Source organism: Glycine soja, unplaced genomic scaffold, assembly GCF_004193775.1.
Source record: "Glycine soja cultivar W05 unplaced genomic scaffold, ASM419377v2 tig00104534_1_pilon, whole genome shotgun sequence".
Taxonomy (NCBI): Eukaryota; Viridiplantae; Streptophyta; class Magnoliopsida; order Fabales; family Fabaceae; genus Glycine; species Glycine soja.
In genome coordinates, this window is record NW_021144445.1 from 14,195 (window position 1) to 32,305 (window position 18,111).

Consider the following 18,111-nt stretch of genomic DNA (forward strand, 5'->3'; position numbering starts at 1 on the left):
GTTTTCAAACGCAGAAAATTTAGGGAAAGTTGGTTCAGGTTCAATTCTAATTAAGCGCTTGGGGGATCCCATGAACTGAGCGGAAGGGCTCAGGTGATCACAGATTAACGCAAGGTGTGAAACTAACGTGAGGACTAAAAGTCTCGAATCCACGTTCATTTCTTTGAAAGATTGTAACGATAGATACAACAGACAGGAAATCCCTGGGGGAAATCCAGAAAACGCATAAAGATAAAGAACATGCAGCGACATCCTTAATTGCCCCAGCTTCTAAGCATAATATTGTTTGACGACATCAGAGTTCACGGGTGAAGGTAGCTCTTCGCCATCCATGTTGGTAAGCACCAGGGCTCCTCCGGAAAAAGCCCTCTTCACAACAAAAGGCCCTTCGTAGTTCGGGGCCTATTTCCCTCGATGGTCCTTGACAGCATGGGACATTTTCTTTAGCACAAGGTCTCCCTCATGGAACTTGCGTAAGCGTACTTTCTTGTTGAATGCACTCTTCATTCTTTGCTGGTATAAACGCCCATGACTCATGGCCGTTAAGCGCTTACCCTCAATGAGGTTGAGCTGATCGTAGCGTGTTTGAGCCCACTCTGATTCCTTTAATCCGGATTCTGCCAAGATCCTTAATGATGGGACTTCTACCTCAAACGGTAACACAGCCTCCATCCCATATACCAATGAGGACGGCGTTGCCCCAGTTAACGTTCGCACTGAAGTCCGGTAACCGTGTAACGCGAATGGGAGCATCTCGTGCCAATCCTTGTATGACATGGTCATCTTTTGGATAATCTTTTTGATATTCTTATTGGCCGCTTCCACGGCTCCATTCATCTTTGGCCGGTAGGGCGTGGAATTGTGATGCTGGATTTTAAACTCCTCGCACATTTCTGCCATCATCTTATTATTCAGGTTGGTGCCGTTGTCTGTGATGATCTTCCTTGGCAAACCATATCGGCAGATGATCTCCTTCTTAATGAACCTGACCACCACATTCCTCGTGACATTGGTATATGAAGCCGCCTCGACCCACTTGGTGAAATAATCTATCGCTACGAGGATGAAGCGATGACCATTCGAGGCCTTGGGCTCAATGGCCCCGATGACATCTATTCCCCACATGGAGAAAGGCCAAGGGGCGGACATGACATTCAGAGGATGTGGTGGGGCATTGACATTATCTGCGAATGCTTGACATTTGTGGCACTTCCTCACATGGACACAACAATCACTTTCCATGGTAAGCCAGTAATAACCTGCTCTTAAGATCTTCCTGGCCATAGCATGCCCGTTGGCGTGCGTTCCAAACGAGCCCTCATGGACTTCCTCGATCATGTGATTTGCCTCCTTGGCATCCACACACCGCAGGAGTGTCATGTCGTGATTTCTTTTATACAGTATGCTTCCGCTCATGAAGAAACCGGCTGCCAACCTCCTCAATGTCCTTTTATCGTTGTCGGCAATCTCTAGCGGGTATTCTTTGCTTACGACATATCGCTTGATGTCGAAATACCAAGGCTTTCCGTCCCGTTCCTCTTCCACTTGGCAACAATGTGCGGGTTTGCCACGACACCAAAATTCAATGTAGGGTAGATCCCCGTGCGGTGTTAGCTGGAACATATACGCCAACGTAGCAAGTGCATCCGCCATTTGATTTTCCTCGCGGGGAACATGATGGAAGGAGATCTCATCGAAAGTCTTAGCCAATTCCTTGATATAGGCTTTGTAGGGTATCAGCTTGGGATCTCTAGTTTCCCATTCCCCTCTCAGCTGATGGATTACCAACGCTGAGTCGCCGTACACCTTGAGTAGTTTGACATTGGAGTCAATTGCTGCCTGGACGGCTAGGGCACATGCTTCATATTCGGCCATGTTATTGGTGCAGTCGAATCCTAGCCTGGCTGTGAAAGGTACACATTGATTGTCCGGAGAGACCAACACTGCCCCAACGCCATGACCTAGAATGCTTGACGCTCCGTCAAACCATACAGTCCATTTGTCCCGATCTTCGTCCAACTTTTCCTCGAACAAGGCCATGATGTCCTCATCCGGGAATTCCGGATGCATGGGCTGGTAGTCGTTAAGAGGCTGTTGAGCCAAATAATCTGCCAAAGCGCTTCCTTTTATCGCCTTTTGGGTGACGTAGACTATATCAAACTCAGATAGCAAGACCTGCCACCGGGCGATTCGTCCTGTGAGAGCTGGCTTTTCAAAGATGTACTTAACCGGGTCCATTTTGGATATCAACCAGGTAGTATGGCTCAACATGTACTGCCTTAGGCGATGGGATGCCCATACTAAAGCACAACACGTTCTTTCGAGCAAGGAGTAATTCATCTCACAGGTCGTGAACTTCTTACTTAGGTAGTAAACAGCGCGCTCTTTCTTCCCGGATTCGTCATGTTGCCCCAGCATACACCCCATTGACTCGTCCAAGATTGTTATGTACAAAATGAGAGGCCTTCCCTATACTGGTGGCATAAGCACGGGAGGATTCATTAGGCACTTTTTGATCTTTCCAAAAGCCTCTTGGCAATCCTCATTCCACCGATCAGTTTGGTTTTTGCGCAAGAGTTTAAACAACGGCTCACAAATGGCGGTGAGTTGCGATATGAATCTGGCAATATAATTCAAGCGCCCCAGGAAACCTCGGACTTGCCTCTCTGTACGGGGTTCTGGCATCTCAAGGATAGCCTTCACTTTTTCGGGGTCTACCTCTATCCCTTTCTGGCTTACAATGAAACCAAGCAATTTCCCTGATTTGACCCCGAAGGTACACTTAGCGGGGTTCAACCTTAATTGATATTTCTTAAGCCTTTCGAACAATTTCCGTAGGTTGACAAGGTGTTCTTCCTCGGATTTAGATTTAGCAATTATGTCGTCCACGTAGACCTCGATCTCTTGATGCATCATATCATGGAACAAAGCTACCATGGCCCGTTATTAAGTTGCCCCGGCATTCTTGAGTCCAAAGGACATCACCTTGTAACAGAACGTTCCCCACAGGGTGACGAAAGTAGTCTTTTCCATATCCTCGGGCGCCATCTTTATCTGATTGTAACCAGAGAAACCGTCCATGAAGGAAAATAAAGCGAAATTGGCCGTGTTATCCACGAGGATATCGATGTGTGGTAAGGGAAAATTGTCCTTGGGACTGGCCCGATTCAGGTCCCGATAATCTACACACATTCGTACTTTCCCATCTTTTTTAGGAACTGGTACGATGTTGGCAACCCATTCTGGATACCGAGCGACGGCCAGAAATCCAGCGTCAAATTGCTTCTTCACTTCTTCTTTTATCTTCAAGGATGTTTCGGGCTTCATCCTTCTCAGTTTTTGTTTTACCGGGGAACACTTGGGATTTAAAGGTAATCGGTGCTGTACAATGTCAGAACTCAAACCGGGCATATCTTGGTACGACCAAGCAAAGATGTCTTGGTAGTCTTTTAGCAGGATTATTAATTCTTCACGGATAGGTGCGGTAATACCTGTACCTATTTTTACTTCCCTCTTTCCACTGCCAATTCCTAAGTCTACTAGCTCTGTTTCTTCTTGATGAGGCCCCGTTTCTTGGTCCTCATGGGCGACCATTCTTTCTAGTTCTGGGGGAAGTCCTACATCCTCATTTCCTTCATCTTCCGTTTGATTCATTTCTTGCTCGAAGTCGATAGGCGGGTCCCAGGTATTAGTACCTTCGGGGGACTCGTCATCGGATCTGCCGTTTCAGAAAAAGAAGTAAACATGCAAATGAATGAGAATGGGTAGAGACCAGGAACAGATGAAGAAAGATCCTTGTATTATAAATTCAAAAACAAAAGACACAAAGCCTTAACAAAAGGAAAAACTCTAAAGCCTAGGCCCAACTATAGAGCTTTTAAAACCGTAAAGGTTTACATTATGCTCATCGTGTAAATGCCGGAGCATTCCTCCACTCGCCAATTTCCCAACTGGAAATCAGGAGGGCATGGTCGTACCAAATCCAAGGTACTCGGAACATCATCTTCGCATATCGCGAACACTTGACCTTTGTCTCCCAGACCCGCGCTTATAAAGCTTCTACTTATGTGGCAGGGCGGGCTTCCTTCACTTTCTTGTCTCCAACGCGAGCTCTGACCACTGTTCTTCCTTCCCGCGATGCTTCTTTTCATGTCCGCCTGAGTGGGCTTATAGCCTAAACCATACTTTCCACGATTTCCTTGGGTATTTATCAGGCTAGTTATGCCGCCGTTGTCTTTGCCTAAACCCATCCCGGGTTCATAACCGTTCCCCAACATAACTCGGGCCATCATTACCGCTGCATCGGGCAGACAAGGTTGCCCAAAGAGGGAGTCCACGGAGGAAATGCTGACCACCTCAAAAGACTGGAAAGCGGTTTCTAATGATTCTTCTGCGGCTTCCACATAAGGCATGGAGGATGGGCAGCTTACCAAGATATCTTCCTCGCCTGACACGATGACCAAGTGCCCCTCCACTACGAATTTCAGCTTTTGGTGGAGTGTAGAAGGCACAACTCCCACTGAGTGGATCCACGGGCGCCCCAACAGGCAGCTGTAGGGGGGATTAATGTCCATTATTTGGAAGGTGACTTGACAGGTGTGAGGGCGTATTTGTACAGGGAGATCGATCTCTCCCCTAACCTCTCGGCGAGTGCCGTCGAAGGCCCGAACCACCATTGAACTTGGTTTTAAGTGGGAAGCATTGAATGGCAACTTCTCCAAAGTGCTCTTAGGCATCACGTTTAAACTGGAACCATTATCGATGAGCACCTTGGCTACGATATGGTCCATACACTTGACTGATACGTGTAAAGCCTTATTATGCCCTCTCCCCTCGGCGGGGATTTCTTCTTCGGCGAAGGCAAGATAGTTGTTGGCAGTGATATTGTTGACCAGCCCTCCGAAACCTTCTACCGAGATATCTTGGGCCATGTGAGCCTCGTTCAGCACTTTTACTAGCAGAGCCCGATGAGGCTCGAAGCTCATAAGTAACTCCAACAGCGAGACCCTAGCCGGGGTTTTGTTGAGCTGTTCGATAACCTTGAATTCGCTCTGCTGAATTATCCGAAGGAACTCGCTGGCTTCCTCTAGCGACACCTCCTTTCTACCATCCTTTTTCTCCGGGGGCCCCTTTGCTGGAATATCTTTATTCGAAGCGTGGGGTGCTTCGCCATCTTGTTCCTCCACCACTTTTCCTTTTCCCTTGACGTCGACGGGTTGGACTGGTAGGTCCGGAGGTGCGAACACACGACCACTACGGGTCACACCACTCAGTCCCGTGATATTTGTTACTTTAGCTGACAGCGAGCTGACGTCAGTGACTTCTTCTTCCTTCTTCCCCGGAGGTGTATATCTCCACGGGACCGCGTGGCTATTTTGGTACGGGAAAGGAACAGGTTTGGCTATCGAAGGGTGTCCGGGCTTTTGCGAAGCTGCGCTTTTAGTGAAGTATATCACCAAGGGTTTGGGCTTCACAACACCGCTCCCCTCCGTAGATTGCATGCATATATGCTGCTCTTCTTTTCCTTCAATGCCGACTTCCAGTCGACCTTGATCTATCATCCGCTGTAATAATTCCTCTACTTCCAAACACGTCTCCATGTCATGCATCTCACCGGAGTGTAGCAGACAGGAATCCTCCTTACACCCACTATGGGGAATCACACCTCCTTTTTGTAGGGCCTCAAAGATAAACCTCCTAGGGGTTGCCACATCCCTTAAAGGTTTAGACCTGTGCGGCCTATCGGACTCAACTGCATTAACCGCTCCCCCTCCATGATTGGCGAGCGGGTTGGTTCTCACATTGGGCCGATCCTCTTGGAAAGTCAGCCATCCGGCATCCATTAAATGTTGGACCATGTATTTAAGGGCCAAGCATTTTTCGACGGAATGCCCCGGGACACCCCCATGGTACTTGCAAGTTGTGTTAGGGTCATACCACTTCGGGAAAGGGGGTTCGAGGACCCTTCCGGGAGTTACCACGGCCAAATGATTGGCGATGAGGGATGGTAGAAGATCTTCGTACGTCATTGGGAGCGGGGTGAATTCTGGCAATGGCCTCGGAGGGAAGTTCCTTGTTGTGTTGGAATTACCGGCCGGTCGAGTCGTGTTCGGAGTTGGAACTTGGGGAGCGTCCCTCTGGGTGGGTGCCTTAGGCTGCACGGGTGTTGAACTAGAGGCGTTCCCAGCATGAGCCGAGAAACTTGGGTGATGTTGCGCGTACTGATGGGTACCATGAGGTGTTTGCTGGGGTTTGACCCACGCGGGTGTTGAAGAGACGGCATGGGCATCTCTTTCCTTCCTTTTTGCCCCTGTTGCCCCGATTCTTTTGGCATTCGCGTTTGTGGAGGAAACGTAATCAAACTTCCCTCTTTTCAATCCAACCTCTATTCTTTCCCCGGCAAACACCAGATCCGCAAAGCTGGACGGCATGTAACCTACTAGCTTCTCATAGTAGAACACTGGAAGAGTGTCTACCATCATGGTGATCATCTCTCTCTCAACCATGGGAGGAGCTACTTGTGCCGCCAAATCCCTCCATCGCTGCGCATATTCTTTAAAGGTTTCACCTTCTTTCTTGAACATATTCTGCAGTTGGGTGCGGTCGGGAGCCGTATCAGAATTGTACTGATATTGCCTTAGGAAGGCAGTAATCAGATCCTTCCAAGTACGGATACGGGAAGCTTCCAAATTAGTGTACCACACTACCGCGGCTCCGGCTAAGCTATCTTGAAAGAAGTGTATTAATAGCTTTTCATCTTTAGAGTGGGCGCCCATCTTATGGCAGTACATTTTGAGATGGTTTTTGGGACAAGTCGTCCCTTTATACTTGTCGAAGTCCGGCACTTTGAACTTCGGGGGAATAACAACATCGGGTACTAAGCAAAGATCCGTCATGTCTGCAAACGGATAGTCCCCAAATCCTTCCACAGCCCTCAATCTTTCCTCAAGGAGATCGAGCTTCCTCCTTTCTTCAGTTGCCGGGGGCGGCCCTTCCATGGACAAAACTATTGGCGATGCTGCGATGTTGGGTTGAGGCAACGTGCCTGGTGCCGGCCCTTCGGGGATCGGGGGATAGAACTCGACATCCCTTCGAGCATAATCTTGAGGGTCTTTGTGGACTTCGTCGGGCTGCTGAGGAGGCTCTCTTTCATGGACGGGAGAAGCAATGTGGCCCGCATCTTCTTGCAAGATGGGTGGTGAATAGTTGGGCGGCAATCCATAAGGGTAAGCCGCTCGGTTGTATCCCAGGTGAGGGCTGCCATCATGCCCCAGTGTGTCCCTTCCCCGTCCTACTATGTTTGAGGGAGGATGGTGCGTAGTTGCCAAGAGAGTCGGGTCTGCTTCGGCAGCCGAACTGACAGCGGCGGCGGTGGCCGCGTTCTTCTCTATGAGCTGCTTCATACTTAACATGGCCTCCATCATGGAGGCCATTTGTTCTTTCAGAGCCGACATGTCGGCTTTCATCTGTTCCTGCGTCTCCTCTTGATCACCCATCGTTCTAGATTTGGATCTGGTGCGATAGGGATCCCTTGCGGCGCGTTTAGTTATGGTGTTTTTCCCTAAAAAACCAAACGTGAGGAGTGGGTAAAGAAAGAAAATGCATGCTAGAGATGAAATGTAGGAGTGATTTGATTTGCACAAGTTTTTTGGAGTAGAAACATGGGACCAACTCATTTTATTTCAAAAAGGAAGTCGTATCCAGTCAAGGTCTGAGAGACCATACAAGTTTCCTAACGATTTCTAATTATGTGGGCCATTAAGTCTATCATATGCTGACAATAGCCGAGAAGCCCATGAATCTCTTCGGGGGTGGAGTAGGTGTCTGCCATCGCCTTGGCCTTGGCTAACAAGTGGGGAAGTTCTTGACTCTCGTTTAAGGTAAGAGCAAACCGGTCCATCCACATGGTTGCCTCTTGGTGTAAAGAGTCGATCACCCTTCCTCTAGCCTCTTTTTCCGCATATACTTGAGCATACTCATCCGCGATTCTATGCTCGTGGGCCGTGGCTAGACCTAACTCTTCTTGGTACTTGGCGATGATAGCTAGCATGTTGGTCTCCGTCTCGCATAAACACTGAGACAAGCTTCTTTTGGACCTTGAACAAGCAATTAACTCCTCTTTCAGAACCATGCTATGTGCTCGCGACTGGTCTCTTTCTTCCCTTCGCAACTTGAGTTCACTATTGCTACCCCATAGAGCTCCGCGAAATTTGTTCCGGCCATACTCTTCCTTGCGAGCCCTCTTGGTCTCTTGTTCAAGGGCTCTTGCGGTAATTGCATTCTCTTCCCGTAACCCGGCACACTCCTTCCGAACGTGTGTAGCGGCCAACTTGAACTTCTCCTTGGCGAGTTTTGCCTTTCCTAACTCGCTTTTGAGAGCTTGGACTTCTTCGTCCTCTTCCGGTGCTTCAAAACTCTCTTCGCTGACGACTTTTAACTTGGCGAGCCAATCTAAACCTCGTATATGACCTTTCAGCCATTCGTGGTACCCACCAATGATGCCATTACGAATGCCTCTAAGCTCTTGATCTTTCCTTAACGGGGTTTCCCATGCCTTAAGGATTCTTTGTATAGTCTTGAACTTTGTGCGTCGAGATCCCTCACAAGGAAAGGAGACATGCTTTCTTCCGTCGGTGCTCCCCTCATGGGGTACCCTAGTTGTCTTATAGCGAGCGCGGGATTGTAGTTAATACAACCCCTCGTTCCTACCAGCGGAATGTTTGGGTATCTTCCACATGAGAAAAGGACTCCTTCTTTTCCTCCCTTCCATCGGGGGAACCAACTGATTGTTCTACCTCCTATCTCGGCCAAGAGCTGGTCCCAATCTATTCTCCTCTTTTCAGTACACGAGCGATGGCTCAGGAGCGGACATGGATGTCTTGTGTCTTGTTGGAACAAGTGCGAAACCAACCAAACACAGAGGGCGGGTAAGCAACAGATGATCCGTGCGCTACTCTTTTCGCACCTTCGGTCAAATGTGTCAAATAGATCTGCCAAGACAGCTACCACCGGACTTTCCTTGCTATGGTGGTAGGCAAGGAAAGCGTCGATTGCTGCTAGGTCTACCAAACCATCCACGTTTGGAAAGAGGACGACCCCGAAAATTAGCAAAGCCAACACATCCATAAACGGGACCCAGTCTCCTTGATTGGCCATACCCCTTGCCTTGTCTTCTAGGTACTTCTGTGGTAGGCCCGCTATGCCGTTCCGAGTCTGTTTTATGCGGTCCAAACCTCTTGCCGAATCCTTGACCACAGTTGCAATTCTGCTCAAAGAGGGGAGACACCCGGAGGAAAGATATGGTTTTCTTCCCCCGAGAGGACATCCTAAAATTTCCTCAAATTCTTCAATGGTTGGTACTAATTGGAAGTCTCCGAATGTGAAGCACCTCAAAGGCTGGTCGTAGTATTGGGTAAGTGATACAACGGCTTCTATGGACACCTCTGCTATGGTTAACTCTAAGATCTTTCCGTAAGTCTTGCGAAAGGCTTGCATTTGGAGGGGTTCCATCAACCGCCCTAATTCCTTGATGCTGGTGGTATCTAGGCTTTTGACCTTGACTTGGTAGAACCTCTTGCCGGTTTGATTTGTTCCCATGCTTACTAAAGTGAGACAAAAGCTGGTGCAAATCAAAACTCCGATGTCTCATGGGTGGGATGGATGAATGCATGATGGAATGCATATGACACAGATGCAATCTAGGAATGCAGGGGTCCGGGGAATTTGTCCCCTTCTTAGATACAACGTCTAGGGGTAGCAAAATGCCCCAACGCACGTTTTTAAGAAGGCGACACGGACCCTCCGTTGGTTTGTTTACAGTAGGGATCAAGACAGAACCCATATGCAATGCCCATGCAAAAGACACAATGCGGGAATGTACACAATATGACAATATTTACCGAACATAAGCAAAAGGGTATATGATACTCATGCATGGCAGTGTGAAAAATGGCACGCAACGTGTTTGCTCCGTGCCCCTATTTAAGGGACCTATAAGGGAGAGAACTAACTAGGCTTTTAGCAATAATCCCCAAGGTAGTTATATCTCTCTTGATGGTTTCTAGAGGTATCATCCCCTTCGAAGAACATATTGTAGCAGTAGGGACTACTAGCAACAATAGGTTTTCAAAGAGAAAAGCTCTAGATGAGGGTTCACTATAATCAAGCAAGTCGGAGACCTAGCATGATCACAGATTCACCTCCACTCCTTATGCTCCCATGAACCCGGGTATAGGGCCCTTTTTCACTCACAGTGTGTGAAAATAGTGTTGGTGTTTGTGTGCATCAAATGAATAAATATTTACCTCATGCATACATTTTAAAACACACTAAAAGCAATAAAGAGTTTATATACACAAGAACATAATGAAGGAAAACAACAAAGGAGTAAGTCATGGTAAAGCATTTGCACAAGATTAAATGGCCTAACTCTCTAAAAATTGTCCCCAGTGGAGTCGCCAACTGTCGCAACCTACCCTTCGGCGGGAGGGCGACGCGAGACTCGCGGGATGCGTGTTCCACGAAAGGAATACGCGCGGAGTCGCCACCAACGTTTATTTGAGGAAAACGTCGGAAAAACTGGAAAAGACGCGATCTACGAACTTTTAAGTAAAAGGTTCGGGAGTTGTACTTACGCACGGGGAAGGTATTAGCACCCCACACGCCCGTCCCAAGGGACGGCAGCCTTTAATCGAATGTGCAAACGTGACTTTGATTTTTATGTTCCCTTTTTGTGTCTTTATATCCTTTATACCCTTTTTATATTTTTCTCTTTTTGTGGTCGACAAGGGTGTTTCCCTTTGCTCCTACGTATTCCTCAATTTGGGATGAGAAAATCAGACCTACGTAGTTCTTTCTTATCAAGTGATTCTTTTTTTTTTTAAGACGTGATCATTTTAAGGCGTTGGACCTTAAAAATGATCCATTTTACTTAGTGAGAAATTGAAATGACAAACTTCAAAAGCCTATTTTTGTGGACGAGCTTGACTAGGCGAGTTGATTTTAGCCTTAGTTTCACTTTAGTTATTAATCAATTCGATTAAGAATGAGAAATCCCAAAGAGAAAACGTCCGATTGATTTTCCGCTTTATTTTACTAAAAAGATGTTTTTTGATTATTATAATATTTTTTACCTCTTTTTGATTTCCAACGTGGTTACGGCACGACCGAATGGTCGGAATTCATTTTTACCGAAGTTAACGGATAATACAATTCAAACGTTCGGTGGAAATTGATTTTATTTTTAAGTTAAGCGAGAAATGACTTAAGTAAAATGGCTTAAGTACGTCAACAGGGGGTATAAAAAGTAAACAAAACGAGAATAAAAAAATGCACGAAACACAATGTGGACCACCATGGGTGCATAGAATGAATCGAAAAGCTTGGTTCGAGGTACTTACCCGTTGAAGATCGAAGAACGATGAAGAACGAATGAAGAACGTCGAAGAACGGTCGAAACCTTCGCGAAATTCTTCACGGAAAACGTTACGGAAACGTTTCGGAAGCGCCTCGGCTTAGATTTTCTTCACGGAAACAATTTTTCCAAGCAAATTCGAAAGAGAGAGAAGTGCCTAAGGGGCTGAACCCCTTCCTTCTTCACTTCCTCCCCTATTTATAGCAAAATAGGGGAGGTGGTTGCCGCCCAGCTCGCCCAGGCGAGCTCAGCTCGCCCAGGCGAGCCAGGTTGCTTCCTCCAGAAGCAACAGCCTTCTGGAGGAATATTCTGGAGGGCCCAAGTGGGCCTGGGTGCTATTTGCACCCCCATTTTTACTAAGTACACCCCCTCTGCTGTTTTTTTTTGTGATTCTTTTTTCGTAAAGTTACGGAAACTTACGAATTTCGTAACGATACTTGTTTTCTTTCCGTAATGTTACGGAACCTTGCGGATTACATAATCATCCCCCTTTTGACTTACGGAATGTTACGGAACCTCACTTAATTATGCAACGATGCTTCCATTTGATTTCCGGTGTGTCACGGAAACTTACGGATTGTGCATCAATATTTTTTTGGTTTTTCGGCATGTCCTGGAATTTCACAAATTGCCTAATGATGGATGCCAAGCACCTCACAAGGACCAAAGAAAGGTCGCATGTCATCAAGCAAAGGTCCCCGGACGAAATTAGGGTATGACACATGAGATATTACCAAGCTAAGTAAGAAAAATGCTAGTGATATATAGTTTTTTTTTTCTTTTAGGAGAATATACTAGTAATAGTTAAACCTAGCTTAGTAGCTTTAGCTTTGTTCTATATAGTGTCTAACTATACTATAGTTAATATTAGACAATATGATACTTATGATAGTTGCGATACTTACTAGCTTGTGTTCTATATTCTTGATATGCTTTTGAGTTTTGGTTGGTCTGTGCGTTTTTGCTTGATTTGAGTCTGATTCCCTTTTTTTCTTCTTTAATTCTCCTGGTTGCTACAAATTTGGTTTTAGGTTTATGTGTTTGTTCACTGTGGTTTTAGTTTATGTTTTGCTGAGAGCATTTCATTAATTATATTGCTTGAATGCTGGAATTGATGTAGGTTGTGCAAGTGCTTTGGATATTTACCGGATAGGAAGAAGAAAATATTGATTTCTTGAAATGTGTCCTTCAGGTATTTATATTCTACTGTTTCTTGGAATTATATGAATTTTGTGGCACGTGTAAGTCTAATAGCTAATTAGGGCCTGTTTGTTTTACATTTTTGAATAATTGAGTTTAAAAGAATTTGTTTGTGTTTGGGAATGACATTATAATGTTTAGAAAAATTTGTTTTGTTTGGGGGATAAAGTAGACTCACTTTTGAAGTTTAAATCAATTTTTTTCAAGGGAAAAAGCTAGTCTTTTCTCTTAGAATTGCAGAATTGATTTTGAAAATCCAAAACCAGTCGTGATTTTGCATGTGCTATTAGTGACATTGCTCAGTTGGTTTGGAACAATTTTCAAGTTTTTCTAGTGAATTTATGTTTTAACATTAACAAAATGTTCGATCATCATCATCATCATCATCATCATTATTATTATTATTATTATTATTATTATTATTATTATTATTATTATTATTATTATTACATTGAGTAGTTGTCTATGTTATCAATTTAGGAGGAGAAATTGTCATATTCTTTGTATATATCAGATGAGGAGCTCCTTGTGCCACTTGAAACATACTTGCAGAAAAACAAAGGCAAGTCATGTTTGGTTACAACAAATTAGTCTTTTTTTCCCCTTAATTCATTGATTTCATCACTTATTTGCTTGGCTTAACACACATTTGGTTTGACTACTTTTAATAGAAATAAATCCTTATTTTTATAAAGAATTGAGCCAAAGAAACGATACACTTATACTGATAATAAGTTACTCTGGTAATTAAATCAAGAAAAAATCAATGGATGTTTTGTTATCCTTCTCTAAGTACTATGTTGGAGGTTGCTAACGCCCTTGATTGGGTTGCTAGAAAAAAAAATCTTGATAGATTTTGTAATTTTTTATTACCCAGTACTATGCTACAAGCAAGAAAAAAAAATCTTAATAGATTTTGTAATTTTTTATTACCCAGTACTATGCTACAAGCAAAGGGATAAGAATGAACATGTGGGTAAGGAGAAAAAATGGGAAATAAAAGAAATGTTGGTACGGTTAATTCTTGGGATTTTGTTTGCAAAGTAATGAAAAAAATAAGAGAAAATGTGAAGGCAAAAAATTACAACATAATGATTTGGTATTGGGAATTGTCTAGGTCTATCTCTGCTATAAGGAGCTATTCTTCACATTCTTTGAATTAATATTAGTTTCTATAGTTTCATGATGTTTAATGAGACACATATAGCATTATAGCTGTTTAAATTTTATGCAAGACACAAGAATTAGGTCCTTAGTATTGCATGGTCACCTGATGGAAAGTATCTTGTAAGTGGGAGCAAGGACTGGAGAACTTATTTGTTGGGACCCACAAACTAGAAAGTCATTAGGCAATCCACTAATCGTAAGATCTTCAACCTTGAATACCAATTTCTATTAAAAAGCTTGTTTCAATTTTTCCTCTTAATTTTACATTGAAGTATATTGAGATCATGCCAAACTTACAAGTTTCAACATTTGAGGATTCAAACAAAGATTTAAAAACAAAGAAACTTGATGCTCTGAACATTGAATAGTCAATTGTGGTAGTGAAGTAAAGATTGAAAATAGAAGTGGGCAATGGAGTAGTGGTTGCACCGGGGGCAACACTCATTTAGTTATAAGAAGTACACAGTTTTGGTTGAACGAATTATACTTGTTTTATTTTGATTCATTGTTAGAATGTTAACGTAAGTTTTTTATACAATCATTTATGTGTGAACATCTTTTAAAAGTTCGATTATCCTGGTATGATGACAAAACTAATCTTCATCTATGTTGCATAAGAAACATTTTTGTTTTAATTTTTTTTTTGTGGAATTCTTTTTTTCTTTTCCTGAAATTTTAATAAGTTATGTTGTGTATTTTTAAGGATAAAACATAGACTACTCATCCTACTAGTAGGATATTCTATATATATACCATGGTTTAAAATTGGTGATATGTTTCTGTAAAATCATTAATCCTCATCACTTTTACTAATATATTACAGATACCAAGGTTGATGAATGTAGATCTCGCTGATGATTGAGCTATAATGACCAATTCAGGTTCTTCACTAATCGGGATAGAAACTGCAACTGGTATGTATTGAAACTGCAATGTAGCCTCCAATTCTTGATATTCTATTTGATTCATAATTATGCAATGATTGGAATCTAAAGAAGTTCTTGATCCACTGTTTTGATTACAAAAAGGTTGTACAATGTGTAAAGAGCAGTGTGATTGTGTGATACTCAAACTATATATGTTAATCAAGGTAATTATATTCTGCTATATTTTCTTTATTCATAATAGCAAATGCTTTGTATTTCCATTAATGTCTTCATATAAGATTTTGTAAGTAATGTAATATTGTAATGAAATTAATATTTTTAAATATTTTAATTTAAATTAATATTTTTTTATAAATTTGTTAAGATTGGTTTATTGTAAAAACAGACAAAATATTTAAAAAAATTACAAAAAATAATATCAGTTAGTCTAAAATCGATGTAGAAAGTATCTTTACAACATCGGTTTTGGCCAAAACCGATGTTATAAAAGACACTTTCTACATCGGTTTTGGCCAAAATCAATGTTGTAAGCACATTGATATTTTATACAACTTTCAACATTGGTTCTGAAAAAACCGATATAGAAAGTGTTCAGGATACCCAATTTAACATCGGTTTTTTCAGAAACAATATAAAAATCGCTTCAGAATGCATCTTACAACATTGGGTTTAAGCAAAACTGATATTCTGAGTATACCAGAACATCAGGTTTTAAACCGATGTTATTTTTTTGGTTTATTTCTTATAATACGACATTTGTTTTATTAAAAAAAGATGTTGTGTAGTGTATTTTTACATTGGTTTTGATAACCAATGTTAATGTTTGATACTTTTAACGTTAGTAGTTTCAACATCGATTTATAATCGGTGTTGAAATTGCTTAATAACCGATTTAAAGTCTATTTTCTAGTAGTGTATTACTCTTCTACAAATAATTGCTGCATCCTTGGCAAGTGTATCAAATCATACAAGTAGTAAAATGAAATTTTCTAGTATCATTTGAAGAGACTTGCGTAATATTGGACAAAATTCACAAAATCAATATCTAAGCTAACAAATATCACATGAGAGCTATAAAAACATGAACACTAGTTGGTTTTGAGTAAGTTAAAAACAAAACAAATAAAGGCAAAGTAATTAAAATACCTCTTTTGTGATTATTTTTTTAGTTAAAACTAAGCTTAAATCAAGGAGGTTTTCAAATAACAAAGGGATTATCAGGGTTAGACTTTACCAAACTTCACTCTCTTCTTGCTTGAACACAATGCATATACCAGTTGTGAATCAATGCTAAAATCAATCAATAAATGTTTTCTTCCCTAATTCCTTAGGTGAAAAGAATGCTAGTTCCGCTATTAATTTTTTATTCCTCACAAACATAATAAAGGAACAAGCTTTAAGTCTATTGACTCAAGATTACCAATGAACTAAGCTCCCTACCTAGACACAAATTCATTATGTGTTTTGCTTTGATTGAAGACTATGAAAGCATTTTCCAACAACAATCAATTCCCAAAACACATGTCATGGTTGGTCATTCCACAATAAGCATTAAGTAAAGAAGAAAATACTAACATCAATACACTAAGTATCAAAACACATTTCCATGGGTAGCCTCAAAACACGTGGAGGGAGGAAGAAGATGAAGAATGGAGCCCAAAGGAAGATTTCGCTCTCGATGAGACAATAAATTAATGCAAAATGAAGAACTCCCTTTTCTAAATGACAATCAAGTCCAATTTATACAATAGCAAAAAATTCTATTTTATTGGCTTTTAGTGGAGCTCAAAATTTTGACTGAGATAAAGTGCAAACACAACCTAAGTGAAAAAGTAGAATCTAACTCAACTCCTAGATTTAGCTCAAGCTTGAGAAGGTCTCTTTGCTTTACTAGAATTTAGCTTCAGCTCCATTTCTTGGCTTAGCTACATTAAATTTTTCTTTTCCTTCAAATTGACTCTAAAGTTTCTTCCACTCTACTTCTACAAATGTGTGTGTATATATATATATATATGAAAGATGCAACCTAAGAAATTAAAATTTGAAACTAAACATTTAATTTTTACAAATTTAATATAAAAATAAGTAAATATCACTTTAAAATTAGATTAATTATCTTATAAAACATGTAAAAATTAAGTATTTAAGACAATTAACAATAATTTATCCCTACATCACACAGAAACATGCACCAATTCTTATCGAAAGCTAGATTCAATTCCCTTTGTTTCCTCGTGAAAATATGTATTTTTTGGTTCATGACATCAAAAATAAATTTAATCCCATAATTGATTAATGACTAGAACAATATAAATTAGATTACTTAAAAAAAGTAAAGTCGATATAGCAAAAGCCTTTGTTATTTCCGTTTAATGATGGACTCAACTTACATAGCCCTTAATTGATGGGCCGCAAGAAAAAAAAAACAAAACCCGATCCAATAATCGAATGAACGTATCTCTAAAAGGTTTTGCTGCTGACCTGACCCTCTGCTTGAATCAGGGTTTCATGATAAGTTGTTCAACCTGTTCTGAGGCTGCGGCGTGTTCAATAATCGGCAGCGAAAATGGTAAGAACTAAGAAACGATCTACATTTGTTCACTGTGAATGCTTATCGGAACCGTTGTTTATTCTGACACGTGGCATATGGATGTTTGCGTAGCCTTCCCACAAGACCTTCAGAATTAAGAAGAAACTCGCCAAGAAGATGAGGCAGAACAGACCCATCCCTTATTGGATCCGCATGAGAACCGACAACACCATCAGGTTCCAGAAACCCTAGTTATTGTAGCTTGTTCTACAAACTTCTGAAAAACGCTACGTTTTGAGAATATTACACTGCCTCACTCGCTTCTTTTGTCTTGTCAGGTTCAATGCTAAGCCCAGGCACTGGCGCCGCACCAAGCTCGGATTTTAAGGTCCATGTCAATTGTCAACCTTCGACTTGAGATTTTTATTTTGTTTTGGTTTTTCTAGAATGTTATGAGCGATGTGGAAAGGTTCTAGCTTTGGTCACGTGGTTACACAGAGGGATCATTGTAGAGCGTTTCCATAAACCCTATGTTATTTTTTGTATTTTTTTAAATGCTATTAATTAATGTGAACTGTGATGGTAGTTTTTAATTTTATTAACTACCTTTGCTTTTGTTTCTGCCTCCTTTTCTTTCACATTTGAAAACCCAATATCACAGAAATCATGAATTCTCTGTTGCGTGATAGTTATCTGGTGATTGGATTTTGTATGTTGGAATTTTAAATAACATTTGCTTTTCGTACATAATACCGGTTACAAGCAAAATCAGCTTCTTCTATTGTGATTCGTTATACCTCTCTTTAGAGTGGCAGCTGCTATAGTACGGTTGTTGAATTTGTGATCCATATTTTCTTTGTTGAAAACCTAATGCAATGAAATACTGAAAGGTGTTATTATGTGTTTTGCTTAAA

General features: G+C 41.8%; 1 protein-coding gene across 1 annotated transcript; it reads left to right on the top strand.

Moving 5' to 3' along the window:
* Positions 1-17,126: 17,126 nt before the first annotated feature.
* Positions 17,127-17,813, top strand: LOC114404587 (60S ribosomal protein L39-like). The gene is made up of 3 exons (XM_028367484.1): positions 17,127-17,236; positions 17,330-17,433; positions 17,536-17,813. Exons 1-3 carry the CDS (start codon positions 17,234-17,236, stop codon positions 17,582-17,584), a joined length of 156 nt encoding a protein of 51 aa, XP_028223285.1. The 5' UTR covers positions 17,127-17,233; the 3' UTR covers positions 17,585-17,813.
* Positions 17,814-18,111: the final 298 nt, after the last annotated feature.

Excerpts from the sequence above, each read along its gene's own strand:
- LOC114404587 (XM_028367484.1), top strand. Across the intron at positions 17,434-17,535 it reads AGAACCGACAACACCATCAG|GTTCAATGCTAAGCCCAGGC; the intron begins GTTCCAGAAACC and ends TTGTCTTGTCAG.